The sequence below is a fragment of the Erythranthe guttata genome, chromosome 6, assembly GCF_056151865.1.
Source record: "Erythranthe guttata isolate IM_541 chromosome 6, IM_541, whole genome shotgun sequence".
NCBI classification, from domain to species: domain Eukaryota; kingdom Viridiplantae; phylum Streptophyta; class Magnoliopsida; order Lamiales; family Phrymaceae; genus Erythranthe; species Erythranthe guttata.
Window position 1 is genome coordinate 6201404 of NC_142538.1, and position 17228 is coordinate 6218631.

General features: G+C 35.5%; 1 protein-coding gene and 1 long non-coding RNA gene across 6 annotated transcripts; both read left to right on the forward strand.

Moving 5' to 3' along the window:
• The first annotated feature begins 1212 nt into the window (after positions 1-1212).
• Positions 1213-6018, forward strand: LOC105949088 (uncharacterized). 5 transcript variants are annotated; one of them, XM_088819706.1, is made up of 12 exons: positions 1376-1508; positions 1970-2100; positions 2211-2263; positions 2365-2825; positions 2935-3023; positions 3152-3214; positions 3891-4265; positions 4371-4426; positions 4763-4830; positions 4907-4972; positions 5055-5179; positions 5417-6018. In XM_088819706.1, the coding sequence occupies exons 1-5, from the start codon at positions 1464-1466 to the stop codon at positions 3010-3012; spliced, it is 768 nt and encodes a 255-aa protein (XP_088675832.1). In that variant the 5' UTR covers positions 1376-1463; the 3' UTR covers positions 3013-3023; positions 3152-3214; positions 3891-4265; positions 4371-4426; positions 4763-4830; positions 4907-4972; positions 5055-5179; positions 5417-6018. The 5 variants fall into 5 exon arrangements, with proteins under 5 accessions (XP_088675831.1, XP_088675832.1, XP_088675833.1 ...); XM_088819705.1 differs by lacking the exons at positions 4763-4830; positions 4907-4972; positions 5055-5179; positions 5417-6018 and adding an exon at positions 1213-1323 and having other exon boundaries at positions 1432-1508; positions 4371-4761; XM_088819707.1 differs by lacking the exons at positions 4763-4830; positions 4907-4972; positions 5055-5179; positions 5417-6018 and adding an exon at positions 4580-4761.
• A 48-nt stretch (positions 6019-6066) lies between these two features.
• Positions 6067-11382, forward strand: LOC105951125 (uncharacterized). Its single transcript, XR_016031770.1, has 7 exons — positions 6067-6523; positions 6585-6731; positions 6906-6967; positions 8311-8378; positions 8487-10503; positions 10697-10799; positions 11281-11382. It is a non-coding gene; the product is annotated as an uncharacterized LOC105951125 (long non-coding RNA).
• Positions 11383-17228: the final 5846 nt, after the last annotated feature.

Below are 17228 nucleotides of genomic sequence, written 5' to 3' on the forward strand. Positions count from 1 at the left end.
AAACAAGATATTATTATTATCTTTATATATATATATATATATATATATATATATATATATATATATATATATATATATATATATATAAAAGCGCAGGTTATCAAGTAATGGGCTGGATTATTTTCATCAAGTAATGGCCTGGACTATTGCCTAATCGTTTTCTACCGTCTCCCTTTTCTTTTCTTTTTTGGGTAAATTACAACCCACCCTTGATGTATGGTCAAATTACGAAAAATCCTCTCTTGTTTGGATAATTACATCTACCCCTCAACTATGAATCTTCTTACATCTCCACCCTCTCCAAGTTTGGACGTGTAAGAAAATTTATAGTTGAAGGAGGTTGTTGTAATTACTTAAACATGATGGGAGTTATCGTAATTTTATCATACCTCAAGGGGTGATTGTAATTTTACCCTTCTTCTTTTTTTAAATTAAATTTGTATTCTATTGTAATATTTAATTATTACTTGTGGCACTGAGTATATGATTTCTACGTGTGTTGCTCTCAATTATAGATATTCTATGTTAGTATGACAAGGCCTTATAATATTCATATATAAATAAATACATAATCAGAGTGTCAAATAAGTATAGATGCATTTTGTCTTCAATAAAAACTCCTCATTTCCTTTCCTCCTCAATTCATAGGTTATAAGATAAGATATCAACTTAATTTATATTTTTAATCTTGTGAGTTAATTGGGCTCAACAGGTGGCTTTGCTCAACAGGGATTTGCTATTTTTCTATTGTTCTATCTATTTTATTTTACGAAGATCCACATCTTCGATTTATTGTCGAAAAGACAAATGATGAGCGAGCGAATACATCAGTATTTTATACGCTATCATTTCTCAAAGGATATGATGGATTCATGTATATACATATATAGCTCGTATATTTATTGAATTGCTGTTGAAATTTATATTTGCAAGCTTGTGAATGCCAATCACTGCTATAAGCCTATGGGCCGACTTGTGACCTGTTCGGAGGGCCTCGAGAAAGTAACGCAGAACCGTCCTCGTCGAACTTCTTTCGTTTGATTAGTTTTTCAAGTTTTGAAAATGAATGTAGTTGTGTTCTTGAATCAATAGTTGCCAACATTAGGATGAAAGCTTCGTGTTTGTCGTTTATCGATTTTATCCTTGTCCGAATCAATGAACTAATAATTCGAAGGGGACTTATGTTTTACAGATTAGGACTTAAAATTACAACAAACGATGGTCGAAATATTTCCACTTACATCAGAAGATGCTGCGTATAATAAATTTAAAGGGACGCTTTCGACTGTTACAGATCCTTTTACGCGCATAATCAGTCGTAAGGTATTTTTTTTCTTGTCTTAATTAATTAATTAATTCAAATTTTACTTATGATCCATTTTTCGCACATTAATGGGCTGTGTGTGTCTCTGTATTAATGAGTCAACTCAGCCGTAGAAGCAATTGATTGAGAAATTTATAAAATGGCGAAGCCTCAAGTAACCATCACTCTCGGCCGCTCCGGTCAGGTACTCATGTAAATCTGCCCCTTTTTGTTTTCGTTATCCATGACTGTGGACTGCTTAATTTTGCAATCCTGTATTAATTACGTTTCATCTCAAACGAGATTTCCGATCGTCGTCGTTTTGATAATTAAGCTAATTCTGCGGGTGTTTGCATTTTTCGTGACGCGCAAAAGGTGGTGAATGATTCGTCGAGAGATTCTAATGGAGTTCGCCGGAATGCTTTGGGTGCTATCCGGAAGCAAAAGACCGTCGTCGGAGTCTTTTCGGAGCAGTGATGATCGTCGATTTAGCAATGCCAAAAGGTGATTGTTGCTTTCACCTTTCTACTGGTATTTGATTTCAATTTACTTTCTAGCTTATGCATTTGTATAAGTGGAAATTAGCAATTTTTGTTTGTATGATTTGTTGATTCAGAATGAGAGTGGGTGTGTTCTGCGGGTGTGTGCATTTTTCGTGATGCGCAGAAGGTGGTGAAGGATTCGTCGAGAGATTCTAATGGAGTTCGCCGGAATGCTTTGGTGCTATCCGGAATCAAAAGACCGTCGTCGGAGTCTTTTCGGAGCAGTGATGATCGTCGATTTAGCAATGCCAAAAGGTGATTGTTGCTTTCACCTTTCTACTGGTATTTGATTCAATTTACTTTCTAGCTTGTGCATTTGTATAAGTGGAAATTAGCAATTTTTTTTTTATGATTTGTTGATTCAGAATGAGAGTGGGTGTGAGTGCACGGAGCTACGGGTACAACAGCCGTTTAGACGGTAATAGTTAATTTCGTAAAATAGATGCTCTCTCGTGTTAGATTTTTTCGTCTCTTTTTAATCAATAAATTTCATGGTGTATTTAAACTTTATTGCTGTAGATTCAAAAGATCTTCGCCTGAAACTAACACGCAAGAGAATGTCAAAGCATATAGAGCTCGAAAACGAGAAGCGTAAAAAGATGGAACTACACGACAAGGCATCAAGAGCTACACCACCTTCTAGAAGGGCTGCTGAAACACAACCGATAGGTTCAACGATTAAAAATTCTTATGCTTCTTGGAATTCAAATGCAGCGAAAACGAGATCCCCCGAAAGAATTCCAAAATTTTCTGGTGGATTTTCTAACAACCCCATGAATTCTATTGGTCAACTGCCTCATGTACCATCAATTAGGCCGGTAGATGCTTCAAGAGAAGAGCATTTGTCGATGAGGGATGCCTTGGAATCTTCTAGGCCTGATTTACCTATATTCACCACTTCGAGAGGTTTTCTGGATAATGGCAAGATGGTCACCGATCTTCCTCCAGCAACAGGTGGCATGTCCAGACCTATTTACCAGGTAAAAATCTATTTTATCTCATATTTCGTTTACCTCGACTCCTCTGTTTTTGTTTAGCTCTGTTTTGGTGAATTTTTCCTTATTTTAAGATCATGCATTGTTGAAGCAGGTGAAAGCGATGAGGCAACTACAACTTAGAAAATTGAGGCGTGTGGCAAACAAGCAAATGTGCAGCAAACCTCTGTAGCTGAATTTATGGTTTGTGTTTCGTTTGCACAATTTTTCTTTTTACCTTTAATCAAATGAGGTCTGGTATCGATTGTTTAATTTATGCTACGATTCTCGACTGGAATTTCATCTAATAAATGTAAACACTTTCATTGCAGATCTGCTTGGGGGGTCTCGTGTGCTGATCATATTAATAAGTTAACCTCATTTTACATAGTCTGGTAAAACATATTAGAATTCAGCTATGCTCTATGATTCCATGTTCTCTTCTGTATCAAAAAATGATGCTTGTTTATTTAGTACAGGTTGATACTTTTGAAAATTTTTTATTAGGTTTAAGTGTATCATGTTGTATTACTGTTATTATTAGCTGCAACAATAAAAGGTTTCTGATAGTTATGTGAGTATTAGTTTCTTTGATGTTAAGCACATTAAAAGTGACATCTTGGCTAGGTTAATCTCATTTTACACTTCTAATTCTATAATAAAATATAAAGACTTCACTAATTTGTTTAGGTATGTAGTTGTTTTCTTTAGTTATTAATATGATATGACTATATATATACCTAGCCTCTTTTGTCAGTGTTGCGACTCTAATCTATAAATTCATTATTTTGTTTTTCAATTTTGCATTGTTTTCTCTGGGAATCCGAGTTTCAAACATGTACATGAGTTAGGTTATCTATGTATAAGTTTGATTATATTGGTTTATAGGTGGTAATCTGGGTACATGTGGTTGCCTTGTATTATGATTTTTCAGAAACGTGGCCTTTGCTTCTAGGTTTATCAGTTCTGCTCTTTTTCTGTGTTTACATTTATTACAGCAATATTCATTTTTTATTAAATCGTTTCTTTCCATAATTTGGTTTTAATTTCTGATAACGGCATTCTGCGCAGGCCTTTGTGTGAGCATCATTATTCAATCACTCAACAATTCGTGAGGGGGTGTTCTTCACGGGGCGCACAAAGCCGGACAAATTATTTGCGGATGAAGAAGAAAATATGTGATTTAACACAGGAAAAATTTATCGTCGTCCTCATCTTCCACCTCCAATCTTTTTAAATCCCACAGTTACTTTCTCATGTTGCTTTATGCAGATAATAATTGATTTCAGTTCTTATGATTTCAGAGCGCATTTTCCGTAAGCATGATGCTCTTTTGTTTTTATTGCATGCCACACATCCAATTAAAAGCAGGCAATTAATAGCTTCAAGCAATAGCACCGTGAAAGAATGAGCCCTAAAATGGGGAAAATTGACATTCATTATCAGGTTCTTTTACTATTCATTATCAGGGTTAAACCATTTGCATTAGTTTTCTTGTTGCTTGTCTTTTTTCCAAATTTGGGACTAATATTTCTATTTTGACTTTAATAGGGTCATCCATGATGCCTCCTTAATGCATCATTCTAAACTTACATTGCCAGCTCAAGGTGATCTTACGAGGGAAAGAATTTTTAAGTGCATCGTTGATATTTCCTCGAAAGTGTTCTTCTATTTGGTTTATTGTTTTTAGTTTATTGTTTGGTACAAATTGCTATACATGGGTGGTTCTTTTGACGCTAATATGTTGGATTTTTTTATAGGCTCCGTTGTTTCAATTCTTGATAATTTGGAACCATTGCTCCTAATCAAAACGACTGTTAGATTTCTTAGGGCCTCGTTTGGGAACATTCGATAGAGCTTCATTATATTGTCTATCATGCCTAATCATGATTGCCAAACAAGGCTTAAGAGTACAAAATCATCATTTTTGTTAAGCCTTGCAGCTCAAAGAAAAGTTGGAGAAACGTCGATTAATGAAATCAGCTCGAGATCCCACGAAATTATTACATTGGTATATTGTGATTTTATTTAATTTATTGTTTATTTATTCGATAACTTTTGTTAATGAACAATGTGGTTTGTCGCAGACTATTGAAAGCTGTTCTCGTGACTTTTTTGGAAGGGACAATGCAAGCACTCTTACAGCTGCTGTGGTATGAAATTTATCTAACAACAAAAAAATAAAGGTATAGCATTATTTAATGTTTTCTAATCGGAGAGTAATTTTATTGACAGAATTTTGTCGATTTGGCTGGAAGTGAACGAGCATCTTAATCGTTATCAGCTGGCACAAGGTTAAAAGAAGGCTGTCGTATTAACCGTACTCTGCTTACACTTGGAACTGTTATTCGTAAGCTGAGGTAAAGATTACATTTTTATCAACATATCGTATTCTTTTTTTACGGATTTAATTAAAATAAACGAACCTCATTTCAGATTTAGTTTTTGTTAGACGTATTCTTTGGTCTTTGAATGTTGTTGTCTTTGTCCATTTGCGTTCGCATGATTAATCTATGCTTAGATTTCGGGCGTTATAGTTTGTGTTCTATTTTTTCTTACATAAAAGGTCTGTTACATGAATAAATTTATACTTGCAGTTCTAAGTACCGCACAACTTACTTATCCAGAATTTGAGATTTCAATAGATGAGCATGCTGCTACTGTCGTGCTTGGGCTAAAATACCAAATTGTTGTTTCCAAAGGCATCACCTGTGATGGGGTTTCTGCAATAACTTAATATTCTCTTTTGCAAGATTTAGTAGACTATTTTATATTTTCTTTTGCATAACAAAGTGTTAATGTGTTTTCCAAAATTCAGGGGCTGGCTATTCCAAAGAAGAATATGGCAGCTGACATAAACATGTGACATTTCTGAACTATTTAAATTTTAGCAATATGTTTTGGTTAGTTCCGAAAATCCATTTTTCCAATTTCTCTTAGACCCATCTCTATATCACTTGGGCTAAAAGTCGCTGTGAAATTTGATATTTTTGTATCATATGATTTTTCAGGCGAGTCACTAGATGAAAAGCTCTCAGTACCGCGGCGTCATGTTTTATCGAAGAACTGGCTGTTGGGAGTCGTTAATATGGTATTATATATAAATATGTATCTATGTGCAGGGCAATTATTATTTTTTATTTTTTGTCGTTTTCCCGTTTTACCATAATGTTACCTCTCCTCTTTTTTTTTTTTTTTTTTTTTTTTTTCTTGTAGGCCTTTGGGAATTACGTTTATTTGGGTAATACTACTAATCAGTTCCTATATTTACCGTTTAATTCGATTATTTTGCCATTTGTTTCCCTGTATTTTTTTGTCAATATTGATGTGGCTGATATTGGTTTCTTATCTCCACCGGTTATTTGTTTTACTGAGAATTGATGAAAGATTGATTCATTGTAGATATTTACCATATGTATCTCAACTATTACCAATAAGGTGTTTTAATTTTATGTTGATGCATGTTCTCTCCTTCGTTATTCCTTCAATGGGGGAGTCAGATTATTTCGTATCATATAACTGTATATATATGGCAAAGGCTGCCAGTATTTGAAAGTCTTTTCCTTGCATCATAATTTTTTTACTGTACTTCGGGAATTGGAATCTTGAGGGCTTCGATTTGTAGGTACTGATTGGTAAGTCAGTAGTCCTGGAATTGCTTTCTTGTGTTTCGGCTTGGTCTTGGTCTCTCTATTCATTTACAGGTTTGCCCTTTTTTTTTTCCCGGCTCCGGCTTGCTCTTGGTCTCTCTCTGTTCATATACAGGTTTCCCGCTTGTTCGAGAATTATATTATTATTTTGCTGGTGCCATCTACTTTTTACACCTGATTTTATTCGGGCGAGTGAATTCTGAGATGGAGATGAGTTCAGCCACGTTTGTTGATGGCGCCACTCCGATGAGTAGCTTTGCACGTCCGGCGACTTCGTTTGCTTTATGGCTCTTATATATATATATATATATATATATATATATATATATATATATATATATATATATTTCTTACGATTTACTTTGGTTCGTTTAGTTTTTCGTATTTTTTTTGATTATTTGAACTTAATGTCTTGTTGCTGTTTTGATGTTTGTAGAAATTGTACGACTCCCGATGAAAAAATCAGCGGAGATGGTACGACGGCCAGGATTTATAGAGGTAAAATTCTCATTTATTTAATGAGTTCTTGTTTCTGTTACACAATGTACTTCTTTTTTATTCAGTCTACTTTTCTCGGTTCCGAAATTACGGATGTTTATTGTGCTCTAAGTTTTGATTATGATTCTTTCCGAAATAGGGATGCTGATGTTGGTTTTTTCAGCAACCACCACCAGGTTTGCTCTGATGTATTTTTTCTTCACGTCACTTTTTCCTTTGAGTTCAGTTTAATCAGGCCCCGTAAAAGGCCTCTATAATTCTTCAATTCCTTAGGTCGTTCTTGACTGCTTGTTTCTTCACATTCTTGGAACTTACTGACCGCCCTTAGCTGGCTCTTGGGTCCGGTTAAATAATATTCCCCACAGTTCCGGAATAAAATTCATTAAAATGGCTATTTTGATTAATGAGTATATATATTGTGTTGTTTGCAAATATTTTACTATTTGTGAGGATAAATTCTTTGGTCTTCTATTCTGATGATACTCGATCACATTGAACTATAGTTTGGAGTGAACCCCATAGTCATAGGCTGAAAATGGTGGTCGTTTTGTATTATCTCTCCAGGTCCTACTTGCTGCCTTGAGCTTCAGGTTGTAGCTTCACGCTGCCAAACGTTTTCGCAAGTGTCCCAACGGAAGAACACGGGTAGTTAGTTGGCAGTCCTGATATTAATAGTTTTTTACTTTTTTATAGGTGTGGTAAGGGCAGGGAGTAGAAGCTATGGAGGTCCGAGTCTGCTTGGATTTCATTCGTGGGGTTGAATACGCGCCTAATTGCCTGTAATTCTCTGCCCCATGTGGATGCGTATGCGTTTAACTTTCCGTTTCTGAATGCCAATTCATAAACATGAATAATTTCTGCATAGTTATTGGCTATTTGTGGTTTATGGAATTCGGTTTATAATTTGTATGTGTTTCTCTTTTCATTATTCATAAGTTGCTGCTTCAGTTTAGGCCCGGGATATGAATGCAGGGGGATAACGACGAATAAAATTCCTTAAAAAGTGGAACAATCTTATACTGTCGTGCCCAAAATTGTGCTGGCTCAAACCTAGGGATATGAATGCAGGGGAATAATGAAGAATCAAATACTTTAAATAGTGGAACAATCTTATACCGTCAAACTTGTGGAAGAATTCCGCCACAGTGAAACCAAAAAACGTTGTCAATTTTGATCGCCAATTTTTGTCGTCGAAATTACGCGTCTTTAGGGAACATTGCCTTTCGTTTTCCTCTAAATGAACATGTTTCAATATTCGTATCGATTTAGTTATCGTAAGTTCTTAATCTTTGTTAGTGTGACGTGAACTTTAACAAAAAAAAAAAAAAAAACTCTTTAATCAGGCGAATGGATGAACGCTTCAGCGGGACTAGCATTTACACCACATGTACTACACGTTGGAGTCGGAGAGGTAAGTTTGCTGCATTCCCTAATTAATTATCTCAATTTTATTCGGTAATCCGTCAATTTGCAATAGTAATTTTTATGTTGCAATTATTAATTGCTAAGTTGTGTACAGGATATTGCGGCAAAAATACTGGCATTTGCACGACAGAGACCGAGATGTGTTATGCATCATGGCAGGTAGTGGATCGGTTTCTTCGGTGCCACTACGCCAGCCCACAACTTCTGGTGCAAATATTACGTTTGAGGTTAATGCATTTTCTACTCGTATAATTCTTTATACTAACCAAATAAATTTTTTTCGTTTAATGAATTAATGGCATAATTGTAAATTGTGTGCCACTTTGGTTGCGTATTTAGTACGTACTATGAAGCATCTATTTACCATTTTAATAAAGATGCTGGTGTTTCTCTTAGAAGGATTTGTAATAGAAAATTCCAATAATCGTGAAGCTTTAAACTTTTGTCCGGCTACAACTTCGTTTTTAATAATTTAAATAGACTTTTTTTGTTTCGTGAAGCTTTGAAGTTGAAGGTTATTTTTCAGTCCTAGATTGTCCATGTTGATTGTAAGTAATTACTTTATGGTCTGTCCTTTTGTTCGAGCTATCATTATTTTATTTTCTGACTTGCTATCTCTAGATAAATTGTGTCGTTTTGAGATATTGTGCTTGTCCGATTCGTACTTTCTCTCGGAAAGTGGTGGGCGCCGCATTCAGACAGGTGTTGTGTAGTCCTGATGGCCATATGATTGAAGGTGCAATAGGTGGTAGTCTTACTGCAGCAAACCCTGTGCAGGTATTTGGTCTATTTACTTTGTTTTTCTGTTTAAAAACGGGTTAGTTTTCTTAGGCATTGTTTAGTTCATAAGATAAGATTAACCAAGATAAGAATATTAAATAATGTAATGAAAATTCGATTGTAATATTGGACCAATAAATAATAATGTATTGGTCACCCGATGCCCGCCGGCGTTTTGCAGCAGGGTTTTTTTTTCCCCAAACTGCTGCCTAAAATACAACTTTGTTTTGCAAACTTCTTTCTGCTTTCCCCTTCTTGGTCAGTGGTCGGCGGCCTACAATTTCTGGAGCCACCAGCAGCAGCTTGTCGCATCTTTGCCACGTTGTTTGACATGCGCCCGCCACCTCCTCTTTTTTTTTTTGAATATTATCCTGCATCTTCGCCACCTAAGTTTGCTGTACAGCCCCCACCTCCTTCTCTCTGCCACCTGCGACTATTGACTCAATTCCTTATTTTTTCGCCATATCAAGTTCCCATGATTTTATGTAAATTTGCTGCTATGTACATTTTTTGGGCTTTCGAAGCTATTTCAAGATTGCCATTTTCTGCTATTATGGGTTCCATTTTTCATGTTTTGCTTCTTTCTTTTCGATGGGTGTTTTGTTGGAATTAATTAAATCACAAATTTTTTGATTATGAATAGCAAATTCTATCAGTGGGAGTGGGGTTCTGGATAACCTTGGTTTTACGTATTTTCTTTTATCATCATAATGAATTCACATCGACATCGTCTGGAGGTGTAAATTTCGGCGGTTTTGCTTTGTTCGTTAACTTTAAAGAATTGATTTACTTTTTAAGTTTCAGTTGTCATATTCGGTTGCGATGGAAAGAGTTCATTCAGGCATGAGCACAGTCTTGGTTTGTACCGCCTTTTGGTTAATTTAATTACGATGAATATTACCTTTTCTTTTTTGTCTTCTGGAATAACCAAGGCCTTTAGCTCGTCAAATAGATTCCAGAGTGCGATTGGAAGCTTATACTTCAATTTGTTTTCTTTTATTGTTTGTTGTGAATTATTCCTTATTTTTCAGTTCGAGATCGGTTTAGAGGGTTCTGAATTGAAGCCCTCGTTTTCATCCTCTGGAGTACCACACCAGCTGGGAGAAAAGTGTTACATTTATTTTCATTATTGTCTGTTTTAAAGTTTGCTGGCTATAGATAGTTCATTTGCTGATTTTACTTGTTTCGAAGAGTGTTCGCGTACTATCGGCGAGACAAGAAGATTTGCCCCCCACAAAACATCGCGCCGTCCACTTGCTCTGCAACCCAATACTTTCCGCCGAAGCGCCTCCCACCAAATCGCTCCAGTTTGCCGCCTCAGACGTTTAAAGGTCGTTTAAAGGTCCTGTGCTCTTGACCTTAACCTCGCTCCACATATTATTGTTGTCGGTGGTTAATGGGAAAGATGAACTGTGCTTCTGTTTCTCTTCGGTTTACAAGAACTTTCGTATTTAAAAAAAATCTTTTCTTGCAGTAATTTTCCACTTAATTTTCTTATTAATTAGTGGACATATCGCCTGGCAGGTATGCTCATGTTGTCGTGCTCTACCGGCTGCCTGCTGCATACTTACTGAAGTAAAACGTCAGTGTGTTCGCAAATACAATCGGTTGCCCAATTTAATTACAGGTATAATTCCTAAATTTTTATTTTGTGCATGTGCCGAAATTCATTCACCAAAACATATGCCCTGAATATGTTGAACTTTCAGATTTTTTGACGTCTTAGTTCTTATTCAGGCTTCTGTGCTGCTACCTCAGGTCTTCCCTTCAATTGGGAACTTGTGCTTCTGCTTTATTGTTGTAGGCATGGTTATGGTGGTCTATTTACGTTGTTGTCATAATTTTATAATATTAGTACATGCACAACATATAGCAAAGAGAATGACTTTACACTATAGAAATATTGTACTGGGATGGTATGGTTCTATGGAGATGAATCAAATAGGCCCCAAAACAAAAAATGGCAACGCTAACAAAATAGTCTTGTTTGAGTTGATTTGGATCTATCATCATCTTTTTCAGTTTACGGATCCGTTGTCGAAGTGAACCGATGTTCTTTACAAAAAAATTCAATAAAATAACTGTTATTACTCGTTTATACGTGCAAGGTCTGCTGTCCAACGTGGATATGTACTTGCTTCACGGTCGCTGGGAAGCGACCATCGTGACCTAATACAGTCTGGTACCGGTACCGCTGCCAACCAAGCCAATCAGACTTTTGGTTACATGGCGGCAGCTACAGATTCGGAAGAAGACCTGGAGGAGAACATACCCAATGGAGTTAGAAGTCCTTGATAGACCCAGTGATTCCTTTTTGCATCTTTTGACACCAATGTGCATGGTGGGTATATATATCTGCGATGATGAACTGGTACAATGCACAGTGTAGTGATTTTATGTATATATATGTAAATACTGCGTACGTCCAATATAAAGTATGAATGTAAATAGTTAGTATATTATCTATATAACTCATGCAGCTTTTCTAAATTATACTTGGGGTTTCTTACAACTACAACAAGACTTCACTCTAAAATTCAACTTCTTCAAGTTAAAGCAGCAACACCCCGTCTCACAATATACAAGGCTCTGTTTTAACGTGATTGTTATATTCAGTTTTCTAATATTATCAGGATATGGGGCAATAGCATATCATCAACCCCTTCAAACTCACGATAACATAAACAAAAAACATTTTGCAAATATATAAACCGGGCACCGGCACCGCGCATTGCGTGGTGCTCCAAAACTAGTATATATATATATATATATATATATATATATATATATATATATATATATATATAAAAGCGCAGGTTATCAAGTAATGGGCTGGATTATTTTCATCAAGTAGTGGCCTGGACTATTGCCTAATCGTTTTCTACTGTTTCCCTTTTTTTTTTTTTTTTGGGTAAATTACAACCCACCCTTGATGTATGGTCAAATTACGAAAAACCCTCTCTTGTTTGGATAATTACATCTACCCCTCAACTATGAATCTTCTTACATCTCCACCCTCTGCAAGGGTGGACGTGTAAGAAAATTTATAGTTGAAGGAGGTTGTTGTAATTACTCAAACATGATGGGAGTTTTCGTAATTTTATCATATCTCAAGGGGTGATTGTAATTTTACCCTTCTTCTTTTTTTAAATTAAATTTGTATTCTATTGTAATATTTAATTATTACTTGTGGCACTGAGTATATGATTTCTACGTGTGTTGCTCTCAATTATAGATATTCTATGTTAGTATGACAAGGCCTTATAACATTCATATATAAATAAATACGTAATCAGAGTGTGAAATAAGTATAGATGCATTTTGTCTTCAATAAAAATTCCTCATTTCCTTTCCTCATCAACTCATAGGTTATAAGATAAGATATCAACTTAATTTATATTTTTAATCTTGTGAGTTAATTGGGCTCAACAGGTGGCCTTGCTCAATAGGGATTTGCTATTTTTGTATTGTTCTATCTATTTTATTTTACGAAGATCCACATCTTCGATTTATTGTCGAAAAGACAAATGAGAATGATGAGCGAGCGAATACATCGGTATTTTATACGCTATCATTTCTCAAAGGATATGATGGATTCATGTATATACATATATAGTTCATATATTTATTGAATTGCTGTTGAAATTTATATTTGCAAGCTTGTGAATCCCAATCACTGCTATAAGCCTATGGGCCGACTTATCATCGAGTAAAAGATATAATAATCGCAGTTGAGAGTCGATTTATAGACTATGAGATTAACTCCTAGCCTGATGCTCGTGGAGCTAGAGAAACAATAATCTTTGTTTAAAGCCGATTTAGAGGCTATCGTATTAACTTCAGGCATAGTACACGTAGAACTTAACAAACACCATATAGAGGTCATACTATGACTCCGAGCCGAAAAACTCGTTGAATCAAGACGTTGGAATTCCCGTCAAGTAAATAAAATATAGCTCTCAGCCTAAGCTCGTTGAGACAAGAAGACCGATTTAGAGACTAAATCATTAATATAGCTCCGAGCCTATACCTCGTTCAGACAACAAAGCCGATTTAGGCATGATGAGGCGCGGACTAGGTCGCTCTCTTAAGACGAATTTCACGACCCCTTCTCTAATGAGGTGCAGAAAGGTTCCGATCGTATTGCCTATGGGATACAACAACCCAGCCTATCTCAACGCGGTAACTTCACCAAAACTGCACGTTCAAGTGAAGTAAAAGCTTAAACCAGACACATGCAATAACCCGAAATATATGTATATAATAAGGAGAGAAATTATGGAAAATTAAAAAAATATTAGCAAACTCTCTTATGCTTTAGAAAACAACTTTGTCCCCCATTTATAGTACAAAAACTTGACCACCATAAAACCTTTCATTAATATAGAATTAACGAAAGGGTCATTAGCAATAGGAGTTTGTGTGCATAAGTCCCCAATCAAGCATCTTTATTATTCTAGGTTTATGGGCTATATCTCTTTCACCAATAAGCCCATCCCTTTAATATCTTATATATAAAAGAAAGGAACGATAGGGCAACCCTAAGAAACCCTAATGTCATATTTGTATATTTTCTTTATTATTTTTTATTTTTATCTTCTAAATATTATTTTAGATTTTTATCTCCTAAACATTATTTTCAATTTTTATCAAAATTTTCTCTCCTAAGTATCATTTTAAATATCATTTTTGAATTTTATCAAATTCGTATCTCCTAAATACAATTGTAAATATTATTTTTGATTTTTAGTAGATTTTTATCTCCTAAATATTATTTTCGATTTTTATCAGATTTCTATCTCCTAAATATTATTTTATATATTATTTTCGATTTTTATCAAAGTTTTATCTCCTAAATATTATTTTAACTATTATTTTCGAATTTTATCAAATTTATATCTCTTAAATATTGTTCCGAGTTTTTTATCAGATTTTTATCTCCTAAATATTATTTTCGATTTTTATTATATTTTTGTCTCCTGAATATTATTTTCATTTTTTATCAATTTTTTATCTCCTAAATATTATTTTAAATATTATTTTTGAATTTTATCAAAAACATTTCACCTAAATATTATTTTTGACTTTTATCATATTTTTATCTCCTAAATATTATTTTAATTATGATTATTTTATCAACTTTTATCTCATTAACATTATTTTAAATATTGTTTTATATTTTTATCAAATTTTTATCTCCAAAAAATTATTTTTGTTTTTTATCATATTTTTATCTGGTAAATATTATTTTTCGACTTTTTATCAAAATTTTTATCTCCCAAATATTATTTTCGATTTTCATCAAATTGTGATCTCCTAAATATTATTTTCGATTTTTAACATTTTTTTATCCCCGTACCAGCCCAATCACTCCTCTCCTATTTTCAGCCATGAATATCTCTAATGCACAACCAATTAAATATCCCAAGTATTATTTTTTGATGATGAAATATTAATTATCATATTCTCAAATACGGACGATTCCCATAGACTTCCGACTCTCAACAGTTTCAACTTTTCTCTTCCACTTCAACAAGTTTGTGTTTTGTCTTGTTATTTATATCCAACTTCTCAACTTCTCCACCCCAGTTTTATCTCTCACCGTTTCTGCCAAATGTTTGTGGCTTCATAAAAGGTTACCTATTTTGCAATTTATTTTCTCTTCATAGTTCATGATAAATCTGATTTCAATTTTTACAAGAGAGGGTAAATAAATCTGATTTTCATCCCTAGCGGATTTGTTGACATCGTTTTTCTGAATGTCTACAACATTTGAATTTTATTTCTTCATCCAACCTAAGGCTTCTTCTTTTGGTAACCAGACTTTAGAATTTTTGTCTTATTTTCTTCTTCATCCTATTGTCTGTGTGGTAATTAATTTGCATCTTTTTCGATCATGGCTTATAGGTAATTTTATTTTGTTAAATTATGTGTTTCATTAATTTATACCAAAGATTTAAATTTCGTGTATAACAATTATTTCCTTTTAGATGTTATAGGACATGTTAGTGAAGGGGCTGATTTGAGAGAACTCAGCAAAAATGGATGGAGCCACAAGCTATTGGAAGTCGGCCTTCGAGACTTACTGTTTTAATGCAATATTTAATTTATTGTTTATATTTATTTTTGTTTCTTAATTTTTCAATTGTTAATTCCAGTGGCAAAAGGTAGTGGATAAGGGCTTAATTACGATGCAAGATGTATATATGGCCTTTTACGTTGTTATGTTATGGATAGTTTAGTTTTGATTATGTTAACTAAGTTATTAAAACTAATTACTTTTAAGCTCAACATGGATGACATAGTTGATGATTTTGTTCCAATTTCAATTTTTCAATCTATGTGATGATGTAAGAAATAAATCACCTTTAGTGTTGAAGCTGGGAGAGCAAAGTAGGTCACGTGCTCACGAGCTAGATAGTCCTGAAAACTTTAATTTACTCAAGGATCCTGCGAATAGAAAACACGTAATCTAAGTCGGGGGTTGATCCGGCGGAAACCCCTCCGACGCTCAAGTAACACGTGCGGATAATCAATAATAGCTGAGAGAATTTTTGTAGAGGGAGTGATTAAATAATAAAATGTGTGCCATCACACTCTCTCTCTCCGCATTAAATGCACCTACAAAGCGCGCGCGTGCACGTGCTTCCAAGCGCGCCACCTTCTACTTTGGAGCGCGCGCAAATCTCGCTATTCTCTACCCAATTGTGCGCGGATTTCACCTCGCTTCACTAAATCGCGCGAGAATTTCAACGCGCTCCACCAAATTGTGCGAGCTCTCCAGCGCATCTCACCATATCGCGCACACTCTCACACGGATAAATAAATAATTATTATTTCTCCACACCACGCCAGCAATTAGCGGTACACCACAACACCGATCTACTCTCGACACGATTCGGTACCCTTCTCGACTTATCTCCCATATCGAATCGAAAGTGGGGGGCTTGCGAGACAACTCCCACGAGGAGCCAACTAGCTCGGTCCTACAACCCGTTGCGAGGCAACTCCCATGAGGAGCCAACTCCCTCGGCACTACAACCCGCAGCGAGACAACTCCCACGATGAGCCAACTCGCTCGGCACTACAAATCCAACATTAGAAACACTTAGAGATATTATGAGAATCTATATAGCCTGGCCAGCTTGATTACTCAAATTTCTCTACTTGTTTTCGACAGGTCGTTTATTAAAACGTGGCCACGGTTCAAACATACGTACGACCCACGAGGTCTAACAAGGGGCACGATCCCCATATAAAAAAAAAAAATCTTGAGAGCCTGATCCACTCATCAAGTACATCACGCACAAGGCTATATGTAAACACATATAAGCAACGCGTCAAACCATTGACAACGTCAATACATAAACAAATCCCACGAGGAGATAACAACGCCGACGACTCAAGTAATTTGCATCGCGACATTTTGGTCGCGCTACGCGCCAACGCGCCTTCACTCCCCTCCGACACACGCTCCAACGCGTTTTCGCACACCATCAGGCCTTACGCCAACGAGCGACTACTATAATTTTTACTCTTGACACGATCTGTCACCCATTTCGACATGGCCCCCACATCGACTCGAGAGTGGGGGGCTTAATGATATGCCTAATTGGGCCAACCCAATGAGCCTACTATTTCTTTATCTAATGGGCCACGAACCCAATATTTAAGACCACTATCACCGAGGCCCAATCACCTTCAAGTAAGGTTTGGGCCCGACAATCTCAACTAAGCTATAAATAAATGTTTGAACTCAATCCTTAAGGTACGTCCTATTAACTGAGCAATAATACAAAATGTATATTCTCTTGACTATTTTTATGATCAGCACGTCTGACTTGAGCGTCGGAGCCCCCGGCCTAGTTCATGTGTTCTATGATCGCAGGTATCTCAAGGTCATCAAGCTCGTGAGCCAGTGATCCACTCTGCTCTTCCAGCTCATCCTACTTCAACTCTCTAAGGTGATCTAATTTTAGAATCATCACTATGGTATTAGTTGATCATTCAATTCATTTTTTAAATTATTCAAGTAAAGTTATTTGTTTTTTTTTTT